General features: G+C 37.0%; 3 protein-coding genes across 3 annotated transcripts in view; 1 reads left to right on the top strand and 2 right to left on the bottom strand.

The window, feature by feature from the left end:
- Nucleotides 1–9,406, bottom strand: part of LOC140225397 (uncharacterized) — a 28,404-nt gene extending 18,998 nt beyond the window's left edge. Inside the window, exon 1 of the mRNA XM_072304169.1 lies at nt 448–9,406. Within this exon, the coding sequence (XP_072160270.1) occupies nt 1,689–2,753 (1,065 nt within the window). The 5' untranslated portion in view covers nt 2,754–9,406 and the 3' untranslated portion in view covers nt 448–1,688. The remainder of the gene's footprint in view (nt 1–447) is intronic.
- A 153-nt stretch (nt 9,407–9,559) lies between these two features.
- LOC109040215 (oxaloacetate tautomerase FAHD2A, mitochondrial) lies at nt 9,560–17,936 on the bottom strand. Its single transcript, XM_019056034.2, has 6 exons — nt 17,155–17,936; nt 16,523–16,739; nt 15,514–15,673; nt 13,139–13,310; nt 11,584–11,671; nt 9,560–9,781 (listed from the first exon to the last, which is right to left on the bottom strand). The coding sequence occupies exons 1-6, from the start codon at nt 17,463–17,465 to the stop codon at nt 9,704–9,706; spliced, it is 1,026 nt and encodes a 341-aa protein (XP_018911579.2). The 5' UTR covers nt 17,466–17,936; the 3' UTR covers nt 9,560–9,703.
- Nucleotides 17,937–18,202: 266 nt separating this feature from the next.
- LOC109040216 (coiled-coil domain-containing protein 134) lies at nt 18,203–21,384 on the top strand. Its single transcript, XM_019056035.2, has 5 exons — nt 18,203–18,636; nt 18,761–18,882; nt 19,634–19,721; nt 20,033–20,211; nt 21,031–21,384. Exons 1-5 carry the CDS (start codon nt 18,522–18,524, stop codon nt 21,211–21,213), a joined length of 687 nt encoding a protein of 228 aa, XP_018911580.1. The 5' UTR covers nt 18,203–18,521; the 3' UTR covers nt 21,214–21,384.
- Nucleotides 21,385–22,127: the final 743 nt, after the last annotated feature.

Raw genomic sequence — 22,127 nt, 5'->3', positions numbered from 1 at the left:
AACATGGGTAGCCTGAGTATTCTTATTGCAGCTCGGAACAACTGCTCTATCAACCTCCGCTCTAAGCAAATTCGGCAAATCAGATCTGATAGAAAACAATTCCCGCTGAAATGCAACCCTCAGGTCACTCATGTCTTGCATAATATCAGATAATCATCCACTAGTCCATTCATTCAAATCAGGATCCTCGTATGGATCAGACCTAGTATGGTTTTTAACGTCTCTGGTTCAAAAGCTCTGCTGTTGGGTTGCCCGGGTCTCTCTCGCACACTGATGGCGGAGGCGATGATGGCGGAGGGGGAGGGGGGCTCAAGGGAAAAATCCCTCAAACCCGAACCTGTAGAGAGGGTCCTCAGACCACCAAGAGTTTGCCGGTGGCGGCAACTGCAACGCGGAGCATGGAATCAGCGGCTCTTTCATCCTTGGCGGATTTTCATATATGACGACCTAACCTAACCTAATCTAACCTAACCAAATAACAATAATTTATGGCTAGGCACTTACCGGGACAGCCTCCACTCCATTCGGATGCCCTGCTGGTAGCGGCGGGGCTACCGCTGGGGATCGGAATGGACTCTACTGAAAAGTCCGTTGTCAACAGCGGTTTTTTCGTCGTAGGAAGATCGAAGGCCGCCTTCCTTTTCTCCATCGCACTCAGTATTTCGTTGGTGCCTTTTTGGTCTCCTTGGTAATTCATTTTTCTTTGTTCTGGACCGAAAAAAAACATTTGTGTAAAAAATCGTTTAAAAAACAAAATAAAAAAAATTTTCGTTTATGGATAGAGGCGGGGGAGGGTGAATTGGAGAAATAATCAGTTTTTTTCCATCAACCAATTGTATAATTTGAACGCATTTTCGAGGGCACAGTGAGGATACTCATACGAGCACCGCTGGGCGCTCGGATAGTTCCACAGGTCTTTTAACTGCGGTGTCTTGCTTAGATTCTTGATGCTGTAGTCGTTCCGGTGTATGTACGGGCGAATCCACCTCTGTTTATGGATGCCCTTCATATATATCACTTTCTCTTTCTTTAATAGCCTTTCCATTATCCCCTCTAATTCCCTCAAATCAGTTTCACCGTCCGACCAGTCTAACTGATGGTAATTCTTGATTATCCATGCGTTATCCCCTGTGTAGTATCGTTTGTTTACGCTCGTTTTAAACACATAGTGTTCAATGATTGTGCCATCCGTGCTCACCACACCGATTTCTTTAATTACATAGGTGTTCCGTGCCCCGCGGTACCCTTGTATGTCCAATATGTACGGCATGCTGTAAAACAAAACCATAATGTCTAACCAAGACAGGTTTACCCTCACACAAAAATTTTCATAATAGCAACATATATATTTGTTAGAGAAGTACCCACAGAAGGTTTAGGGTAAACTGTGAAAGGGTTAGAAGTTTTTGAATCAGGTCGGAACGTTTTTTTTTTTTTTTAACAGCCCAGGGGATGAAATCTGAACTGTGAACTGCGATCAGAGCAGTGGCTAAGCGGTGGTTTATAGTGGGCGCCCAAGGGTTGATCTGCCTGCGCAGTTACAGGGATGTGAGGGAGATAATGAATTCGAGCTGTCAATACGGCGGGTAGACGAAGTGTAATGAGAAAACGGGATAGAGGGCGACGAGGGGAGCTCTCTATCACATCTGGCGGTGACAAATCCAGGACGGCTATACCACGCAGTGCCATTATATAATGGATTTGCCTCCACGTAAAGGCGTCCATGTGAAAAAAGACAAATCGGGCAAGGTGTAGGCGTCCGCGGCAATGCCATGCTGTTGCTGCGTCCAGGGCGTCATGACAAGACACCCATAACCTGCATACTCTGTCTCTGAAGCGGATGATATCTTCCGCTCATTATATAGAGCTTCATAACCCGATTCTAAAGAAATTTTGCCTGTCTCTTTCACGTACTGTCCAGAACCTGATGATATTCGAACCTTCAAATGCACTTCAGCAACAGCATCATCATATTCATATCCGTTGAAGCTGTATGATGCTCCAGAACAATCACCACGAGCGTTTAAGGAGCCTGCCGTAATGTAATGACCTGTGTACTCAGTGTCTTCGAGTTCAACCTTCAGCTCCCGATCTCCCTTTAGGTCGTAAGTTCTGGTCTTGTTGAGTTGCTCACATTGAGTCTTACTTAACGTTACGATCTCACCTCGAAAGCCGCCTTTGTAAGACCAGGTGTAGTCTGCCAGCTTCCCACATCCTTTCACGAAAGTTGTTTTTTGTACATAGCACTGTATGTATGGAATCTCAAAAGAGGTAGCTAGATGTAATAATTGGACAAGGACGATGGATGGTTCGACTTTATACGGTTCGGGTTTGATACCATCTGTGGTTTTCAAATGCCCGAGATATTTCAGCTCGGTGCATCCAAAATCACACTTATCCATGTTTAGGGTCAATCCTGCCTCTTTTAGTTTAGAAAAAATCAGTCGTAAATGTTCTTTATGCGTCGACAGATTTGGCGAGAGGATGAAAATATCGTCCAAAAATTTGACGGCAAAATCGTCACACTCTGGCCCCAAAGCGTTGTCGATCAGCCGTTGAAAAGTTGCAGGCGCAGAATGCAACCCCTGTGGCATAAAATTCCACTCAAATAAGCCACGTCCTGGCACTGTGAAAGCGGAATATTGTTTACTAGATTCCGCGAGTGGAATGTGCCAATATCCATCCTTTAGGTCCAATTTGCTCATTACTTTGGCTCCTTTGAGTTTGTCCAGGGTCGCTTGGATGAAAGGCATGGGGCACGCGTCTTTCTTCGTCACTTTATTTAGCTGACGGTAATCGATGCAGAATCTATACTTCCCATTCGGTTTTTTCACCAGTACCACCGGACTGCTCCATGGGTTCTTGCTAGGTCGAATTAATCAACGCTCCAGAAGCGCTTGAATCTGTTCATCCATAATATGCTGCATTGCCGGATTTAGTGGATAATATCGCTGTTCAATGGGCGTTGTAACTAGAGGTGTGATAATATGCTCCACCGATGTTACTTTTTTGGTATTTTCCGAAGCGGAATAATAGACACCAGTCTATTCTGTCTGCATAGCGGCGTAGTTGGTGAGAAGTAAATTTGTACGATAGGGATGCAGCTTGCCAATTCACAATATGAGGGTAGTCATGGAGGATTCTCCGGGGCAGCTTGTTATACAGGGTCACTGGGGCGAGGAGGGCCGCATCAATCGCCCATCGTAGAGCGAAGTACAAGTTTACCAATTCGTGAGCTTGTAGCAACCCCTGCAGGACCATCCAGGGGAAATGGGCTGCTCTTACGGATTCAAAGTGACGTACAGTTTCCGAGTTCACAATGGCTGTAAGAGAAAAGGTGTACAGAGTAAGTGAATGCAACAAGGAAAACATGAAGAAAAAAATAATTTATCCGACGACTTGCGAAAATTTATTCAGTGAAAAATATTAAACATTCTTAACTTTTAAATAGGTAGATGTACTATTACTATTACTGATGTCCTCAAAAGGGGTTAGTTTAATGAGAAATAACAAACAAATAAACAACTCACAAACAAACAATGTCATGTCAATGTATTTTATTGCAGGTGAATTATTCGTTTACAAATTCATAGAAAGATCTTGAATTATATTCGAGATGTTTCGTACTTTTGTATTCTTTTAATACCAAGTTAAAGAACTTGATTTTTTTGGCAGAAAGATCTTCGTTTGGAATGTTCTCGCCCCAGGCATTGATGTATATCTGAAACAGTTGCGAAAACAAGTTAAATAGATTAATTTAGTATCGTTGATATCTAGTCATGTACTGTCAAATCACCTATCTTATTCATTGAACCGTCTTGATAAAAAACATAACATTTCAAAAAAAAAATTTGAGATGCTGCAAGTAACTCACAGTAGCTACCAAAAGTTTCATTCAAAGACATTGATAATAAATAAGCATCCTTTGAGGCATAATTATTACCATCTGGAGCTGCAGTCAAAGCACAAAATGTGGTCCAGTTAAGCCCAACGTGTTCAATAACAGCTTGACGAAATCGATGATGATGGATGTGGGATCCAGTAAGAATAGAAGAAAGTGACCGAAATAAGCAACTACCATCTTTAGGCATTGGAATTGCCGAGAAATGACTTGCAATCCCATCTACATTGAAAACGAGATCATAAGATTCAGCCATTTCACCTAGAATAAACGAAAAAATACAAATATCATTCATCTTCACGTATAGAAAAGAATGAAACTGACTTAAAATTGAAAGTGTAACCATAAAAAAAGAACAAAAAAAAATAAAAAACAAAAACAAAAATTAGGAGGGAAGAACGCCTGATGGATTGATTATTTAAATAAATTATAATATCTGTTTGGACCGTCTCTGTAAGTAAGGCGATTTTATAAAAAAATAGTATAGATTGGTGCATTCAAGGATGAAAATGTTTCGGAAAAGTTCAAAAGCCAATTAAAAGAAACATACAAAGAAAACAAAAAATTTCAAAAAAATACAAACCTTGAGGAGTTTACTTGAAGACAAATACGGGACAATCCAAAGTAGTAAATTTTTCACTTTCACAAGTAAACTTTTGCAATTGAAAATGCAAAAGTTCAGCCTTCAGCACTTAAAAGGTTCCGCAGAGAACATTCTTCACAAAAGATGACTAAAAGAAAGGAACTTTATCAAGTTAGGAAAACGGGACAATCCAAAGTAGTAAATTTTTCACTTTCACAAGTAAACTTTTGCAATTGAAAATGCAAAAGTTCAAACGTTCCGCAGAGCACATTTTTCACAAACAATAACAGTATACAATGGTTACATATGGTTAGTATACATGTGGTTTGTTGAAGCATTTCAGAGTAATTTGCGATGGTTTGTTGAAGCATTTCAGAGTACTTTGCGATGGTTTGTTGATTCGTTGCAGTGCAATTTGCTACATACTCCCTAAGCAGTCTGTTTTCCGCTTTAAGAGTGGGCACATCTTCTAACTTCTCACTCGGGTATTCCAAAAGCCTGGGCAAATAACGCACCGTTGAAACACGTCGAAATACATGTTTAATTATTATTTTTTTAAAAAAAAAAAAAAAAAAAAAAAAAAAAAAAAACATAAAAAAAACATAAAAATCTTCGAGAAGATTTATCGTGGCATCTAGGATTTCTTCGGCTTTGTGACCGATTTTCGGTACAAAATGCAGAAATCTTACTACGGGCTCTCCATTTTTAGTGACGCACCGAAGAATAAATGTAAGGAGATCGGAGTGTGAAATATCAGGAGTCGAATTCAAGACAACTCCGAAATATTTTGCCTTTTTCGCTTCCCCCAAATTTTTTTTTTTTTTTTTTTTTTTTTAATACTTCAATAATAGTATACACTTTAGATGTATAGAAATATCTTTAAAAGCTAGATTTAACTGTTAAATTAAATATTAACTTATGATAAGACACATTTTAACTGTACAAAAATAAAACTACCTCTAACAAATGAAGAGAGAAAATAAAAACAAGATTATTACTAAAATAAAAATGTCTTTTTTCTTTAACTTGGAAAAGTGGACAACCGTTACCAGTCAAAGTTAAAAGAACAAAAATTTCAGCCATTTTCCACTGTGATGATATGTACTTGAATCGAATGACTGCATTAAATAACACCGTTAATTTCATTATTGCCTTTTTAGGCAGATTTTTAAGAATGAGACCAGAGATCTTATCAAAACCTGGTGCTTTTTTTGCTTTAATTTTTCCTTTGATTTCTTTTAGGATTTCCGAGGGCAATATTGTTTTTATTTTTACTGGTGGAATTTTTCTGACCTTACGGGGTTTTAATTCCCCCAATATAAAATTTAAACGTTTGTCAGGCCCGGCCTTTCCGCAATATAGTTATCCGAACAATTTGAGGCTGTCAACAATATTTTAAAAATATCTTTAGAACATATTTTTACCAAAACATTATAGTGATACGATATTAATATTCTCTAGAACGTATTCCAAAAATATTTATTACAAAATACTTTGAAAGTATTGTGACAATAATTCAACAATATTTTCAGAAATATATTGTCATAAAAATGACATCAGATGACAAGAAAAATCGGTAAGAAAAAGTTTTACAAAATGTCAACAGAAACAAAAACGAACATTGAGTAGGCACCGATAAAAATCATTTTCAAGGGAAGATTGGTCAAGGACCTTACAACAACGAATAAAACGTACCTACTACTAAAAAAAGGAACATTTAAGGAAAATAGTACGTATGTATGAGAAGGACTAGGTAACGAATATCTTGAAAAATAAATATACAATGAGAACGTTTAGGAAAAACTTGATGGGAAGTAATTAGGCACTTCAACGCAAATAGGTAGCAAAAAAAGAAAATATCACAAAATTTAAGTGGCACAAAAAAATAGATTAATAAGAGCCTTCTGCAATCATTTTTCCTTGAAGCAGTCTAAATCTTTCTAGAAAAATGTGTATTTGTCCTGTAAACATAGATTTTGGCGTCAGAATTTTAACACCTGATGAAATTTGACAGTGGTTAAATCATCAATAATTGGAAAAACAAATACGTTTTTTGCTCTTTGTAATTCCTCATGAACTTAGACGTGTAGCCCTGCTTCTTTTCTTCTATGACTTTGCAAATAAACTCTTTGATCGACTCTGTTCTCTCTCCGGCTCAACTGCCATGAAACATCCTTTACAAGCATTTTTGGCGGAGAAGAGCTTTTGCCCAGAGCTGCTAGAGTTGTCCTTCGCAATGGGTTTTGGCATGCTAACGGGTTTTTGGGATGGCTGTTTTGGGTTTGAAGAGGAACCTTTCGAATTGCTGCACTTGGGATAGTTAGCATTAGGCCTAGATTTTGATTTTTTGCTTGATTCTTCTACCTGTGTTTCGTTTTGGGGAGTCGATGAATTTTTGCCCTTTGCCTGTTTTTCTCCTGACGCCTTAGATTTCTTTGCAGGAGGTTCATCGGCTGCCTCCTCCTTTTCCAAGTCAGATGCAGTTATATTTCTTCCCTTGTAGCCTTTGCTGCAGCTTTAGACTTCAGTGCCTCACAATGCTTGGCAGAAGCTTTCCTGGCAACAAAAATTAGCTTTTTCGAGTTTTCAATTTTTGGGATTCCTCCTTCTATATAGACTTCATCATATATTCGACGTTGAGCAACCAGGAATTCACACAGCAAATTTTAAACCAGACACTCTGAGTTGACTGAAAATCCTCGCTCTATAGATGCGTTGCTGTGGAACATTATCATGATTTTTTTTAATAAAGGTAAAAAAAATTGGCTCATTGTCAGTTATTGTAAATTAAGACATAAAGCCATTAGAAAAGTGTCAACCCTGTCATTTTAGTGTTCAAATTTTTCCAACTTCTTCAAGCTGATAACAGGTAGAGGTTAATAATTTCTTCTAATTCGATCTGCCTCAGAAAAGGGCTGGTAGGTAAATGTTTTTTCTATGAACTCTTCTACAGCTAATGTTAGGCAAGAAGCTCTCAGGCGAGGCTTAATCATTACTCATAGGGATGAACATGAGGCTCCTTTTACAATTTTACTTTTCAAGGGCTTTTTATCTACAATTTTTTTAAGCATAAGGACAAAAAGGGAGCGGCAATCTTGGCAGCAACGCTGAATCTCTTTTTCACTTACACCCTTGAGGTAAAATTTTGCACCTTTACAAATTTTCCCCTTTTTGGAATATTGTAAATTTTTGGAGCCATTTACAAAAATTTCCGTCAATTTCTTGCCAGAATTGGCTTCAGCCAGCTCATCTGCTGTGATAAATTTTTCACTTAAAGCGATCAAAACTAACAATAACTTTTCATACAAGAAAGAGAAAAGTAGTTAGTTCGACTGAAAAAAAATTCAAAAAGAGTTCTAGATCTTCAGTTATAGATAAAACAAATTGCAGCCTGACTGGTAAAACCTCATCTGCAAGGTTGGATTTTAATTTTTTGAATAATTCACTGCTTGAGTATTTATTCTGCTCTTCTTTTTTGACAAATATTTTCAAATGTTTTAAAATTGTCATAGATTATAATTATTTGCAGTATTTAAGTAAATTCTGAATCTACTGCATTGTAGCATTAGATGAGGAATTATTAGCGCACTGGTATTACTAGAAGCCTCTTGATAAAAGAAATGTTTCACTGTCCATGAAGTGGCATTGCGGTTCATAACAGTTGCAGCATAATAAAAGTCTAAATATAGGGGTTTCTTCCTTATAAGTTCGCTACTTTTGCAGCAAGCAATGATGCAATTTAAAAAAGTTACGACAGGTTAACAAAACAAGAAGGGTTGTTAGGCCTGATGGCTATCCAATTTTGTAGCCCTCCTCCTCAAGTGCATCACTTATTATTTTGAATGATGTTAACTGTATTTTCCCGGAAAATGTAACACTTTTATGGTATCTTCCAAGGTCTCAAGTTTGTGTGTGTTCGTAAATTTTAATTTTCTGAGAGAACCTTGTGCAGTAGGCAAAATGACTAAGTTACCTAACTCCAATTTTTTTGTGAAACTTGACTTTCTGTACCGTCATTTTGTACATTCTTTGTTACAATTAATATTAATAAAACTGTTGTCTTGTTATAGATAAAAGATTACTTATTTGTTAACCTTAAGCCATTGCTGTTTGTCTCATGTTTCGTCTTTTGAACATATTTTTCAAAGCCATGAGCTGAATTATTCCACTGATTTTTTTTTCTTTAAAATTTTCCATCAACTACACAGTCGTGCAAAAGGTCGTTCCATCCAGCCTCAACTCAAGGCATTTTATATAACTTATTGGCTGAAGAGGCTTGAAATTTTCTTGAAATGAAAATGGCTCTACATTAATTTGATAAATATGGGGTTGGGTATGTCTCAGGCAATTAGCAAATATTATTTTTGACTAATCGTCTAGGCATTTGATAAAATGCTGTATGGCCTCTGGACAATTAGTGAAGTCTGTTACAATTTGGGGAAATAGTCAAATTAAAAATGTAAATTACTGTTGGCAAAGTAAGAAATAGAAATTATGTTTTGTAAGGCAATAAAACGTGAAGTAGCATGGCCAAAGTCTTTGCCAAAAAGCATATGCTGTGTTTGAAGCACAGTTCAGCATCACTTAGATATTTCATATGTCATGTCCACTCCTCTCCGTACATTATCGCAAACACTGTCCTCAAATTGCTGCTCACTTAACTTCAATCTGTTCCTTCAACAATTTGCCTTATCACCTCTTGGCATTTTGTCAAACGCCTTGACATACTGTCCACTTTATTATTTATCTTTCATTGTTTGACTAAATGCCTGCAATATGTACATTTTTAGAATAAGAAGTTGGTGTTAGAGCGAAAAAGATCTACATTTTCTGCCTTCCTACACATTTAGATCCCCTCCAATGCTCTCCACATGCCAAACAGGTCTATGGCCCTGAACGTTCGATTTGATCTCTTAAAGTTTTATAAATAACAGACATGACACAATTAACTTTTTGCAAAAATGAAAATGAATCAATTTTTGTGAAAAAAAGTAGGACATTTTTTTTGTGGCATTGGTTGCAGAGTAGTCTTGTCTTACAAGAAGAAATTTTATCAAGAAGAAACAATACTGGACTAAATCAGTGAAAAAAATCTTTATTGAAATTAAATTTATTGATACACTATACTTTATAAAAACACTTACAATGTTAATCAGGTAGCAAATTTCTATTTTAACATAAGTACATTTGATTCTTTTTTACATAGGTATCAACTTAAATCAGTTCTTACTGAACGCCACGATTTTATTGCTTAGTTTACCTATTTCAGAAATTTCACTCTCTAGTACATCTCCAGGCTGGAACAGAATAAAAGCAAAGCTCAATGTGAGAATAATAATTATGTTCCTAATAGTTTGATAGCTATCTTACTTGAGAATGTTGCTATGAGCAGGAAATGTCATTCAAAATGGACGTATTTATACTGGGAGGAACTACATACACACTTACTTTGCGTGGCACAAAGTTCTTTTTAGCATAAGTACGTCTAATTTAGTTTTAAAGTAATTGTGCTGGACTATGCTGCGTAGTAAATGCCCACCGGGCAAAAGAGTTTTAGCAACGTTTTTGTTTTTATTGGTACAGTTTTCAACATCCCAGGCTTTCTCTGAGGTCACTTGTTTCCGTAGCATCTCTAATTCCTTAAGCTCGATTGATAATTTGCACCTGTCTCGCATGATCAGAGATTGGTATTTCCAGACGTATTCTCAGAAATCCGTTCTTAAGTTTTATGTTTTCATAAGAGAACTATTCCGGTTTTTCTAGAAGTTTTTTGAAATTTTCTCTTCACTCATTCAAAAATACTCACAAAAACTATCTAGAGAATATAAAGAACGAAAAGTTTTCCTTTCAGAAAATGGAACAGGATCAGAAATTTTTGAACATTTGTAGTTTTTGAGTTAGCCGTTGGTTACCTCTTGAAACAGAGCAGCAAGATTTTTATGCAGCATATTGAGGAGAAGAATGGTTCAATTTTTCCAAAACTTGACACCCGAATACGAAAAATTTGCGTCTAAATTGCAAAGGATTGAAATCTCCAATAGTGTTTTATTCTCTTCCAGGAAAATTAATGAAAATGCCTCCTAGCAACTTTGTGCGGTTCTCTTTAGGAAGTGTGGAAAGGGTGTCTCCCAAGTCCAGAATTTCTGGAAAGTCTGGAAATAGTAGTACTGATTTTTTAAGGGCGGTCCGGAAGTACTAAAAAAGTGCGTAAATTCCGCAGGAGGGTGAGGAATTGTTTTAATTTTATTGTCATTTTTGTCGCATTTTGAGCTAGAAATTCAAATTTTTGAATTTTCTCGAATTTCTTCAATTGGAGATACTGAAAAAGAACTGAATTTTTCTGTCGAGGAAGTACTGAATTTCTCGGGAATGTACTAAAATACTGTAAAAGTACTGAATTTTGGCCGGCCTGTTTTAGTAGACACCCTGGTGGAGAAAATGCTTTATTTTTTAAAAAAAACTGTTGGTTTGCTTTCCTTTCAAAAAAATGAAACATCAGTGGAAACTTATGACGTCGCAATTTAAGATACGCATTTTGTTCCTTTAGGCATCGTGATATTACCTACGACATTTTTGCTCCAACTAATGACCTAAATATACCCCTTGCTATTTTTGCTAATATGCGAGAGGTAAGTGCTGAGCCAATACCCGGTAGAAATGCACCAAAGAAAATTATCTAAGATGTACCTCTATATATCACATCTCTCTTTTACTCTTTACTTTTACTCTTTGTACTCTTTTTAAAGACTTTCGGGCAAAATGCACTTCAGTTTTGTCAAACTCTGCCCAAGAGCGGGTACTAAATTCAGAATTCCTTTGAGAATGAAACTAAATAGCATCTATGAAAAAGAAGGGATATGCACAAACAAATTTATGAGATCCAATATCTTGATGAAAAAATTGAGACCAGATGCATTGTTACCGAGATTGGGCTCATTTTCGAAAGTGCGGTCCAACTTGCAATTGTTTGAACAGTGCATTATTCGTAATTTTTTAAAAGAGTGCAATAAGATTTCCCATTCTTGCGACGTTTCTTCATCTTCAATAAAATTGTAACAAAAAGACTTTCTCAAATTGAAAGATTCATTTTGGATTTTACCTGTAGGAATTCTCTAGGGTTTCGAAACACACCAACACCCGAGGGCGTGCCAGTTAGGATAACGTCACCAGGAAGGAGAGTGAAACAACTGAAAAAGAAAAATGTGATGTGATATAATCAGACACTGAGATGAAGAAATCAACACAAAAATTCCCACAGAGCTGGGATGATGACACTTTGATCACGCTATGTACCTTCAGTATCGATGGCCAAAGTGCGAAACGAGGTACCTCCATTGCGGTGTTTCAAAATTTCTACTCCAATTTTATTTTTGCCGAGAGAAACATGCTAACTTAATGCTTTGAAATTTATACAGAATATTCTGCTGACGGAGCAAACAAATTAAGGAAGTTTTCAAGAAGTTACGTTGACTGGTTTTTCAAAGAAAACATAAAGTATGACGGGAAGTCTGCCATATCACAAACAGCGATATGTGGTTTAGCAATTTGGCCATCGATTTTTGAGGGTAAACCTGCATGTGCAGATATGTGCTTTTGAATCTTTGGATGAATTGTGAAAAGCCGCGATGTCTTCATGCAGAAGAACCAAAATTAGGGACCAATTGAATCCATAATTTCGAAAAAATGCAATCTCTTTTCGAATACTGATGAGGCTGTGCAGTCTATTCATTCAGTCAATGAAAATCTATTTGAAACTTCTTCCTATTTTTGTAAATTTACAATTGAACAAATTCACAAAGACATTTATGGACCGCTTTAGTCTTAACACATTTTTCATAAAATTATCAAAGAGAAATACTGGTTTCACTAAGATTTTAAAACACTACAAGATTTTACTTATTTTGCTAGCTTCAATTGGACATATTTCTATCAAACAGAACTAAGTGCCATATGGGGAGGAAGGGAGAGGGAGGCTTGGATTGGCGGGTATTGCGGAACGCAATGCTTGTTCCGTCCTATACTCACAATGCTTCTCCAAGGCGCTTAGTTCCATTTGACAGAATGCGCTATCCGAGACTCCAAATCCTCAAAAGGAACTCAATGTTATGCCTGGTTCCGTTTAACAGAAATTTGTCCAATTGAGACTGTGAAGAGTAATTAACTGGTTTACATTACAAGTGAAATCGAAGAAATCTGTAGGAATACAAGTTAAATTCAGGAAATTGAAAAAACCATTAAGAATTGAAAATCTGGTTTGAAAGTCGAAAGAACCGACATATAGAAAGACAGAAAAATTACATGCCTAAATTGTGGAACCCGGAAAACTTAGTGGGAAAATCATGTATCAATTGAAAGAACACCTCATATGAAGATGTCTTTTACACCTAGAAGTATCCCAATTTCTACAGTTGACATGGATTTTAATGAAATTCTGAAAAAACTTGTTCACGTGTCACTGAGACGAGAGGGGTGTTTTTGGAATTTTTGTGTCGAAAATGGCATTCAAGTGGAGTTATGGGGCTTTTCAAGAAGATAGATGCAGAGTACTGCAAAAAATATGGCATACTTCTGAAATGATTTATTGCATTATTAAAAGAGAATCTTCATAACCGAACAAGAAAAGTAAACAAAAAAACATCGAAAATTTAACTCACTGTGATAAGAAGGCTACAACATCATCGATGTTGTGTACAAAATCATTGGTGAATCCGTTCTGTTTTTCCACGCCATTAATTGCACATTTCAACTGTAAATTGTAGACATCTCGTAGACTTTCCTTGGTCACGATACCTGGTCCCAAAGGGCAAAATGTATCCATGCTTTTGGCTGTAATGACAGTGAAAGAATTAATCAGGGTGTTTCTTTTGTAAGTTATAGAATCTAAGCTAGACCAAGTTTTGGATCGAAAATACATGAGTCTCTCGGGCTGAGGACTGATAATTGAAATTTTTTGTTTGTCGAGTGGACTTAGGTGACATAGGTTAATTGACGGAGCGTGATTGGACGGCTGTGTCTTATCGCTGATTTGTCTTGTCTTTGTCAGTTGGAACACACGACAAGCTAAAGGCACCTCTTGAGTTTCCGACAGTATGTTGTCCATTCCACCTGACGAAGGCACGACAAAGTAGCAATAAGACATAGCCAACCAATCACGCTCTGCCATTTAACCTATGTCATCTATGTCCACCCGACAAACACAAAATTTAAATAATCCGCCTGCTGGAGTTGAGGTGATTTGTCCCAGATTCAAGTTGTGGTCAAACTCGGGGTGTCTATTGGTACCCTGTCAATTCTGGAATTCAAGATCCTTACTTTTTCAGTACTTTTCCCTTGCTTTTTCCTTACCTGAATTCATTTTTTTGGCCATTCTTAAAAATCCTTGCTTTTTCCTTAGGTACCTTTTCCTTACATTGTCCTCGCCTCACATGCATTTTTAACTGCATTCGGATTGGGAAAGTGGAATAATGGAATTACACAGGAATAAACCGAAAAACACGGGGAAGGAATCGAACCGGGACCTTTGTAAATGGAAATAGTATACCCTCAAGGCTACTTTTTAGAGTTTCCCACGAAAATATCGAATTTCCGTACCTTAAAACAGAAAATCCGTACCGGCCGTCCGAAATCCGTGCTTTTTCAGTATATTCATACTTTTTCTTTACAGTAGACACCTTGAAACTGACATTTGATGTATTGAATTGATTTCGTCAAAAATCTAGGCAGATTTTGACTTTTTACTAAAAAAGAGGACAATAGTCCCTGTGTTTGAGTCCAGAAAATCATTGTTGTTAAAAAAATTTAATTTTCAGAAAAATTTAAACGAGATTTGGCTATGAAAAGAACCCTGCCTTCGAAATAGCAATTGATATGTCGAGGGCAACGATTTTTTAAGCCAAATCCTCTTTTTATTTCTCTAAAATTAGAATTTTTTTTTTTAATGGGAATGATCCTTTGGATTCATGGAAAGGGGCTATTGTTTGTTTTTTGGCTAGGAGGTCGAAGTTTTGCCTTGATTTTTGACTTAACAAATGTGATTTATTGCATGCCAGTTCAATGACGCCAAAAACTCGGGACGTATCATCTCAATAAAAACCCTGTATCTAATCCTTGGGCCTCCATTTACAGTTGTACTTGAACATAAATTGGGCATATTCAAGCTGGAAAAACTGTGCACAAATTAATTGAATAAAAAGAAACCATAAAGCACGCAACGGTGCACCTACATGTAGTTCTTTTTTATTTAATTCATTTCTACTTAGTTCCTTCAGAGTTTCTGACAGTCTGAAAAACCTACAGCGTCCTCGAGTTTAGGGTTGCCTGAAACAGTCAGAAAATTCATGGGCAAAGTCAAGGAATTTCACTCATTTGCTCAGCAACTCCAGCCAATGCGATTCGAGAGATCGTAAACTAGTTTAAGTGCCTTTTCTCTAAAGGATGTGTCCCATTAAAGAGGGTATTTTGGCCCCAACTTTGGTTGAAAATTGTAACAGCTTAGAATAATGTCATGTATGGTCAAATCGACTCTTAATCATCTACCCAGTGAGAACTTGTCCGTATTTGAGGTGTTTTTGAAAGGTCTCGTCCTTAAGTCCAATCCAACCCCTGAGCAAGTTTGTTCTTTCTTTAATTATAAATTGGATTGCATTTGGCAGAAAGGAACCAGGAGCATTCTAATGTCGCTGGGATTGTGCGACTTACATACCTTGAGATAATATTACTGAAACGTTACAAAAAATTAAATTTACGTAGGTGATTTTTGTATTGAATTTATAGTTTTTGGGAGTAACGGTAAAACTTTTTTAGATTATCAATTCATATTTGCAAGTTAAAAAAAGTTGCACAATCTCAGCGACATTGGAATACTTGTGGTTCCTTTTTGCAAAATGCAATCCAATTGTTGATGGACTTCTTTTGCATAAGTGCGTTTAGATATATTGTAGCAGAGGATAGGTTTAGGTTCCTCATCTCTCAAAGAAGAAGGTTTGAAAATAACATGAATATTTTGTGAAGATCAATGCACAGAACTTACCGATCAGCCATTGACCGTTATTTTTATGTTTCTGCCAATCTCTCGCTGAAATATCTTGAGCTACTGTGAATCCAAAAACGTAGTCCATCGCATCATTTTTCAAAACACATCTTGCAGTTTTACCAATGATTACAGCAAGTTCCACCTCCCAGTCTAAGGCCTTGTACCAGATAAAATATATTAATGGCATTGTTACAACTACCTACTCTTACGTTGGATTAAAAATTCGAAAGGTGAGTTGTTCACAAAACAATAAAAAACATGAGGCAAAACATGTTCTGAACAGCTTTAATACTTTTTGAGCCATCAATACCCCATGCAAAATATCTAAATTTTATTGCACAACTAGGCAATACTTGTGCTAGTAGAGGGCCCAGTTCAACTTTTTTGGGCCTCGATCTCAGCCGATTGAAACTCCGATACACCTTGCAGCTGAATGTTTGAATCGCAAATCTAACGAGTATAACTTCCACTTGGTTCAACTTCTTTTCACTAAAGATGCTTGTTATTTAGGCACTCCTGTAAGTAGACAGCAAGCCATGAGCTCAATTTTTAATTTTTCCAAACCAAGGCAAGATCACCTCTCCTACGGATGGTTGAAACTTTCCAGCTTATGAAAGGTGACATGAATACAGTTTTCGCATAAACTAATAATTGGAACTTCGCAAATTTTTGATGATTTGCTTAAGTTTCCTCGACTGCCTTTGATTTAGTTTTTTCAATTAAGGGGGCATAGTCCGAGGGGCCTTATTGCATCGCAATACGTTGCCAAGTTTCATCAAAATGGAAATGGTCATGGACATGACTTAAAATTGCAGGGAATTCCTACCGAATCACGGAGGACGACTCAAAAACTTTGATAAATTTCCAACCGTTTTTGGGAGATTACTTAAATAAACTGTCTGGACAAGTTTGCGGTAGGTACTGTCATTCAATTGAAACTTGGTGGCTCTGACCTTTTCTACTGAGCCTTCGGGAATAAAATCAAGAAACCTGATTGGATACTTACTTTCGAATTTGGAGGATGAATCACTTCATCATTAGGTCCTACAATTGTGCTCGGGAACTTTGAGAAGAAAAAGGGCTCCTGAGGATACGGTTTGTTCTGTTCGTCGCAGTGACCTTTGTAATTGAGACCGACGCAAATAACTTTATCTGGATTTGTAATCGGAGGGTAAAAATACACGTTCTTAGGATTGACAACAGACTTGGCCTCGGCTACCACCCTGAAAAACCAAAAGTAAAAAATTAGAGAGGTCGTGGAGATCATTATCATTAATTCTGAAAAATAAACCATACAACATAGCCAATAGTTTCCTATGATGTTTTAAGGCGTTCCGATCTAGTAAATTCAGGGTACAATACATAACAGTAAGGCCTCTTAAAGTTACACACATCTGAAGAAAAAAATTTCTCCCGCAATCATGATAAAAAGTTTCAAGAAAAAGTATCCCAGATTTTCTGGGATTTCAGCAATAAAGGCAATGAGAGTGGACAGACTGAGATGGAAATTCATACAGGCTCACTGACTCTGCAAGGACTGGAGGCTTTTACTCATTGATATTAACTCTGAACTGAAATATTGGCATTTCCATTGGACATTCGAATAAGTTGAAGTTAATTGCAAGGGTGACAGCTCACCGATTGACCACTTTGCGCCTGTCCGATGTCAGGTTGAGAAAATCAAGGAGAGTGTTCGGGGTTCCGGCATCCAGAGAGCTGATTTCAATGATGTCAGAGTCGGTATCGCCCAGCTGAACACCCAATTTCATGCGCCCGCCTTTGTGCTTTGCGAATTGGACATATCGTTTCCTCATGGCCGCTCCACAGGAGAAGTAACGTTTCCCATTTCTCGGTGGCAGGGGCTCACTCGTGACGAGGGATGGCAAAGCAATCTGCGTGATGGTTTGAGAGTTCAAATGTTTAAAAATGTGATTGACACGGAGCACCATTCTGGAGGAATACTGTAGTAAAGAATTATTAATAAAAGCTTCAGAATTGATGAGCAAAAAGTTTCACTGGGTCGTAAAATGTCTATACTTTAATGAGATAACAGGAAGTTAGCCAGTAACTTTGCCCATTCATGGAACTGAGAGATAATGAGCTGTTAACAAGCACAAATTATTCAGCTCAAGGACAGTGGTAATTATCGAGAACTCGATTTGAGGTTTAGATCCCCGCAGGTAGAAGGGAATCACTTAACTTGGTTGTGATTGTGAATGCATTGTGCATACACGACTCTTTATATCACTCGAAATCAAACACAATGAGGGGGGACGTTATGCAAGATAAAAACGAATTCCTAATTCGAAAGACACACCTCTGACAAAGGCGGATATGATATTACGGGACAATGATTCGGGAATATGAAAATTGGAGAGGACTTGAGGAGAATCGGTGCCCGGTGGGAAGTAAACAATGGTCTTATGATAAGAACAGAAAACTCCTTGATAAAAGATAATACGATTAGCCTGATAGCTGCGCAACGCTGCCAAGTCATCGACGAGAAACGAGGGAGGTTGGTAACATATTTAAACGTTAAAAAATTCCCAAAAGCTCCAAGAACAAAAGTGAAGCTCTTCTACAGTGATAAAGAAGTGCATAAGTCATTAAAATTTAAGTCATATTATACTGGTTGCTGTGCTGCATTGAAACAAACGGAACCGAAAACATCAAGTTGGCAACCGATCGCAGGCATTTGCAGGTTAGTTTTCTTATCACAAGTCGACTTTTATCAATACCTACTACTTTTGTTTATACCGGCATTTCACGTAACTTTGAGTAGCTTATTTATTAAAATTTGACTTTTCGAGGCTTCAGAATAGTCTGCGCGAGAATTTTCACAGCTTGTACAGTTTTAAAGTCTAGGGAGATTTGAAGACGAGGACATGAGTCAATAATAAGCAGCCCAAACCGCTCGTGCTCAACTACCGAAAGCCAAGGTAGATTTACCACCGAAAGCATTGAAAAAGCAGCGAAGATCGGAACTTCATGAGAACCCGAATGAGATGTCACAAAAATTTTACGGTCCTCTCGCGGTGATCAATTTCCTCCTTTTATCTTCTTTATTTCGTTCAGGGGCTTTAAACGATGTCTCCGACTCAAAGCAAGCAGAAGAGCTATGTATCCTTTTTCTCAAACAATAAATCCGAAAGTATTTTAAAGACTGTCACATTATCATCACTCACTTGAAATGTTAAGGTAGCTGATCTTTGTTCCACTGTACTTTCCTTATTTCAAGTTTCAGTTAAGAGATTGTTCATTCAACAACGAGTCAAGCAGCTAGAGGCAGTGAAGCGGATCAGAACTTTGGCTGGTGAGAAACGGCAGAATCTCATGATTGCCACTGCAGCTGAAAGTATTTTCAAGGTATCAATCAATTTCTCTCACACTTTAGTTGAGTCTTGGAATCATAAGTTTCCATTAGACGCTAAAAATTCAGTTGATCTTGTCATGGACCAATTCGGCACCTAGGTTGTATCAAGCATACTTCCGTATCAAAGGGTAATGCTGTAAATGAACGACTACTCCTGTCGGAACTTCTACTGAGTGTCAGGTCATGCCTTTCCCCTGCTTTTCTGAATTTTACTGCTTTTTACTCGAAACTGTTCTTTTAAGCTAATAGTAACCTGAATCTGGTGCATCATGCGTGCTTCACATTGAGCCAAATTATTACTTAGTAGATGTTTATCATGATTGGCACTGAATTTATTGCAATTTTTTATCATTGTGTTTTATCTTTTTGTCAGAAAAAAAAGACGGCAACATGGAAAAATTGAATTGTCTGTGGAAAGAAACAACTATATTGAAGCATTTTCTCAAATTTGTCGCTTCACATCTTGCTTGGATGGTTTTATGTCTCTCCCTTCATGTTTTCCTCGTTCGATTTTAGCAGTTTTGTCTCTGGTCAAGTTGGACTTTTCTTACGCAGTGAAAGCCTAGAGTTTTGGCTGTCTCAGTACTTATGATCGTACAACCAAAGAACCCTGCACACCTCACTTGTATGGTCCCGGTCTGCCCCTGAATTCGGAAGTCAACTTATTAGTGTCTTTTCCGAAAGAAATATTTTCAGTTTAAGTAACTGAAATGACCCTCATCTTTGGTTGTTTCCTTTTTGCAGGTGCTCAAATCAAGTCGATCCATAGTAGAAAGTTCTGGGTATGTGCCAGGGTTGACCAGTTTTCCAGAAAGTCAAGAAACTAGAGAAGGTGTGTCTTTGTCTGCCTATCATATAAATTAGACAGAGTTTTGATTTAGTATAACTATCCTTGACCATAAAAGCGTAGTCTGTGTGTGGCAGAAGGTAAAACTATATGGATGAAATTGAGAGCTTATAGTTTAAATGAAAAAAATGCCGGTGGTCCATTATCACTACAAGAAAATCCACATTGACGGAAGAGGTGATAAAAGAAAATAGGAAAAGAGAGAGAAAATTTTTTTTTCAGAGTTATTATTTCAACAGTCTCCAATGAGGAAGACTCTTTATTTGATGCTCTCATTCAATTTTTTTTTTTTTCAGCTCTCTCCAACATACTTGAAAACACAGCCTTGTTTGGTGAACTACTGCTACATTTTCCTGAGATATCTCACGCAGTGTTGAAAGACAGTCATGAATGGAAGGTGCTTTACGAATGGAGCGTTAGATTTAGCAATCAAACAGAACTTTTAGACCGAATCACAACCACCTTAATAGATCTAGTAAGCAATTCTAAAATTTTGGCTCCTTTTTTTATTTCAGATGTTCCGTTACAGAAACCAGTTGTACTTGGATTGGGTTTTTAAAAAAAGAAGTCTCCTGATTTTTTATAATGGTTCATTCTTTAAACAGGGAACTTAGCAACCCTCGAACTTAAAATTTTGTGAAAATTTTCCAGCACAACCAAGATTTATATACACAGAATGTTGAAAGGTATCAGGTTGTTGGTTCCCTGTTAGAAAAGTAAAACACGAGAGAAAATTAGGAGAAAGGTAATGCAGGCGAATTTTGGTCCAGTTCCTTCATCATCCTTTTTTTTAAATTTATTTTTGTGAAAATTCCTCAACATATTTCTACTTTATCATTTTGATGAGTTCAAGAGGAATCCTCCAATCAAAATGTAAACTGAACGGAATTTAGAAGCCATCCTTTTTTTTAAGAAAATTCTTGAAAATCAATTTTAATGTCTCTTATATAGAAATGTTTCTTAATGTAGGGAGTACCTATTTTTCTGTCAATAAAAATTGTTGATCATTTTTCATCAGGGCTAAACTGTCTGCTGATCAAATGTCTTCCTTGCTTCTGAAAATAGGAGCTGCCACATTGTCTATCGTTTAGATTATGGCTCTTATTTAACCTCAGTCCAACAGAATTGTCATAGGAGGTTTAAGAGAAGTGCATTTTGCTATCAGAAAAGGAACTATTATTGTATGTCTATGCATAGAAACATTCTACGTGCAAGAAATAATAGGTCCTTTTTGCCAGTCCAATTTACCATCTAATCAACTATTTTACCAACCTAAGACCACTTTGTTCTACAGGTCAGTCAAGAATTAAACATTACCGATCGGAAACCAGACTTCATAAACCCGTACTACAAGAAACCAGCAAAGAAGTACGTTCCATCAAATTTTAGCGAAAATCAAATCAAGAAGGTGAAGAAGAAACAGAAGTTACCGCGCGGACCACGATTGTCAAGCTCGAACATTAAATACGACCTTTGATTTTACCATCTCAGGATATTGGTGTATGATTTTCCTGAAATTTCAAACTGCCAGGAGGAATATTTCACACCCTAAAATATTAGCTACATATTATTATCATTGAAATATTAGCTTGGATATTGTAGATTTTTTACTTTTTTACCATTTGAAGTAAACGAAATGTGCAAGGAAGTCTTCCCTACTTTTTTGTTCCCAACCTTGTCCAACCTATAGCTAGCTAATTAACAGTTCAAGCTTTTTTTCTAGGAATGATAAAATTAGATTTGCTCAAGTTACAAAGGCTAACAGTCAAATATTTTCATTCAAATTAAAATTAAGAAGTTTTTGTTGGATTTCCAAGGTTCAGGGTTCAATGCTTCGAAGAAATAAAAGAGAATTCCTAATTTAATTAAAGCCCATAATAGGGCCGCTCCAACTATCAACAGCACTTGAGTGAGCATTTATGTTAAAATTTTGCATTGTTTCATGAAATGAAAAATATTTACTATGTTTGCAGTTTGAAACCTTAAAGAATTGAGTCAATCAAAACATGAAAAATTTGGTTAACCGGCAAACTTTGACTTTTCAAAAAGCTTAGTTTGATTATTTGCCTGTGAAAAATCCATTATGTGCTGTACAATTAAAAAATATAAGTAGGAAATTTGATCCATAGAGCACTATCAAAGTAAATTTAATGTTCCTACGATGGGAATTACAAATATAGCAATATTGGCTGTTTTCCAGAGAGCGTAATTGGATGTAAGCATGCAAAAGAAGTCCATCTACATCGTAAGATTTAAAAAATGAGTCGCCCAGTAATGCCATGTACGAGTTAAAGTTGAGGAGTACTTGGCAATCACTGATTATTAGTTATCAAATTAAAATTGAATCGCGGCTGCATTGTGCTCACACAGGGGATTCCGATTAAATGTTTT

The sequence above is a fragment of the Bemisia tabaci genome, chromosome 9 (assembly GCF_918797505.1).
Source record: "Bemisia tabaci chromosome 9, PGI_BMITA_v3".
Lineage (NCBI taxonomy): Eukaryota > Metazoa > Arthropoda > Insecta > Hemiptera > Aleyrodidae > Bemisia > Bemisia tabaci.
Note: the sequence above shows the minus strand (reverse complement) of the source record. Positions and strands in the feature narration are given on the sequence as shown.

Excerpts from the sequence above, each read along its gene's own strand:
- LOC109040216 (XM_019056035.2), top strand. The coding sequence starts at position 18,522 with ATGTCACAAAAATTTTACGGTCCTCTCGCGGTGATCAATTTCCTCCTT. Across the intron at positions 19,722-20,032 it reads AAGTCAAGAAACTAGAGAAG|CTCTCTCCAACATACTTGAA; the intron begins GTGTGTCTTTGT and ends TTTTTTTTTCAG. Across the intron at positions 20,212-21,030 it reads CAACCACCTTAATAGATCTA|GTCAGTCAAGAATTAAACAT; the intron begins GTAAGCAATTCT and ends TTTGTTCTACAG.
- LOC109040215 (XM_019056034.2), bottom strand. The coding sequence starts at position 17,465 with ATGGTGCTCCGTGTCAATCACATTTTTAAACATTTGAACTCTCAAACC. Across the intron at positions 13,311-15,513 it reads TAACGGTCAATGGCTGATCG|CCAAAAGCATGGATACATTT; the intron begins GTAAGTTCTGTG and ends CTGTCATTACAG. Across the intron at positions 11,672-13,138 it reads GTTGTAGCCTTCTTATCACA|TTGTTTCACTCTCCTTCCTG; the intron begins GTGAGTTAAATT and ends TTTCTTTTTCAG.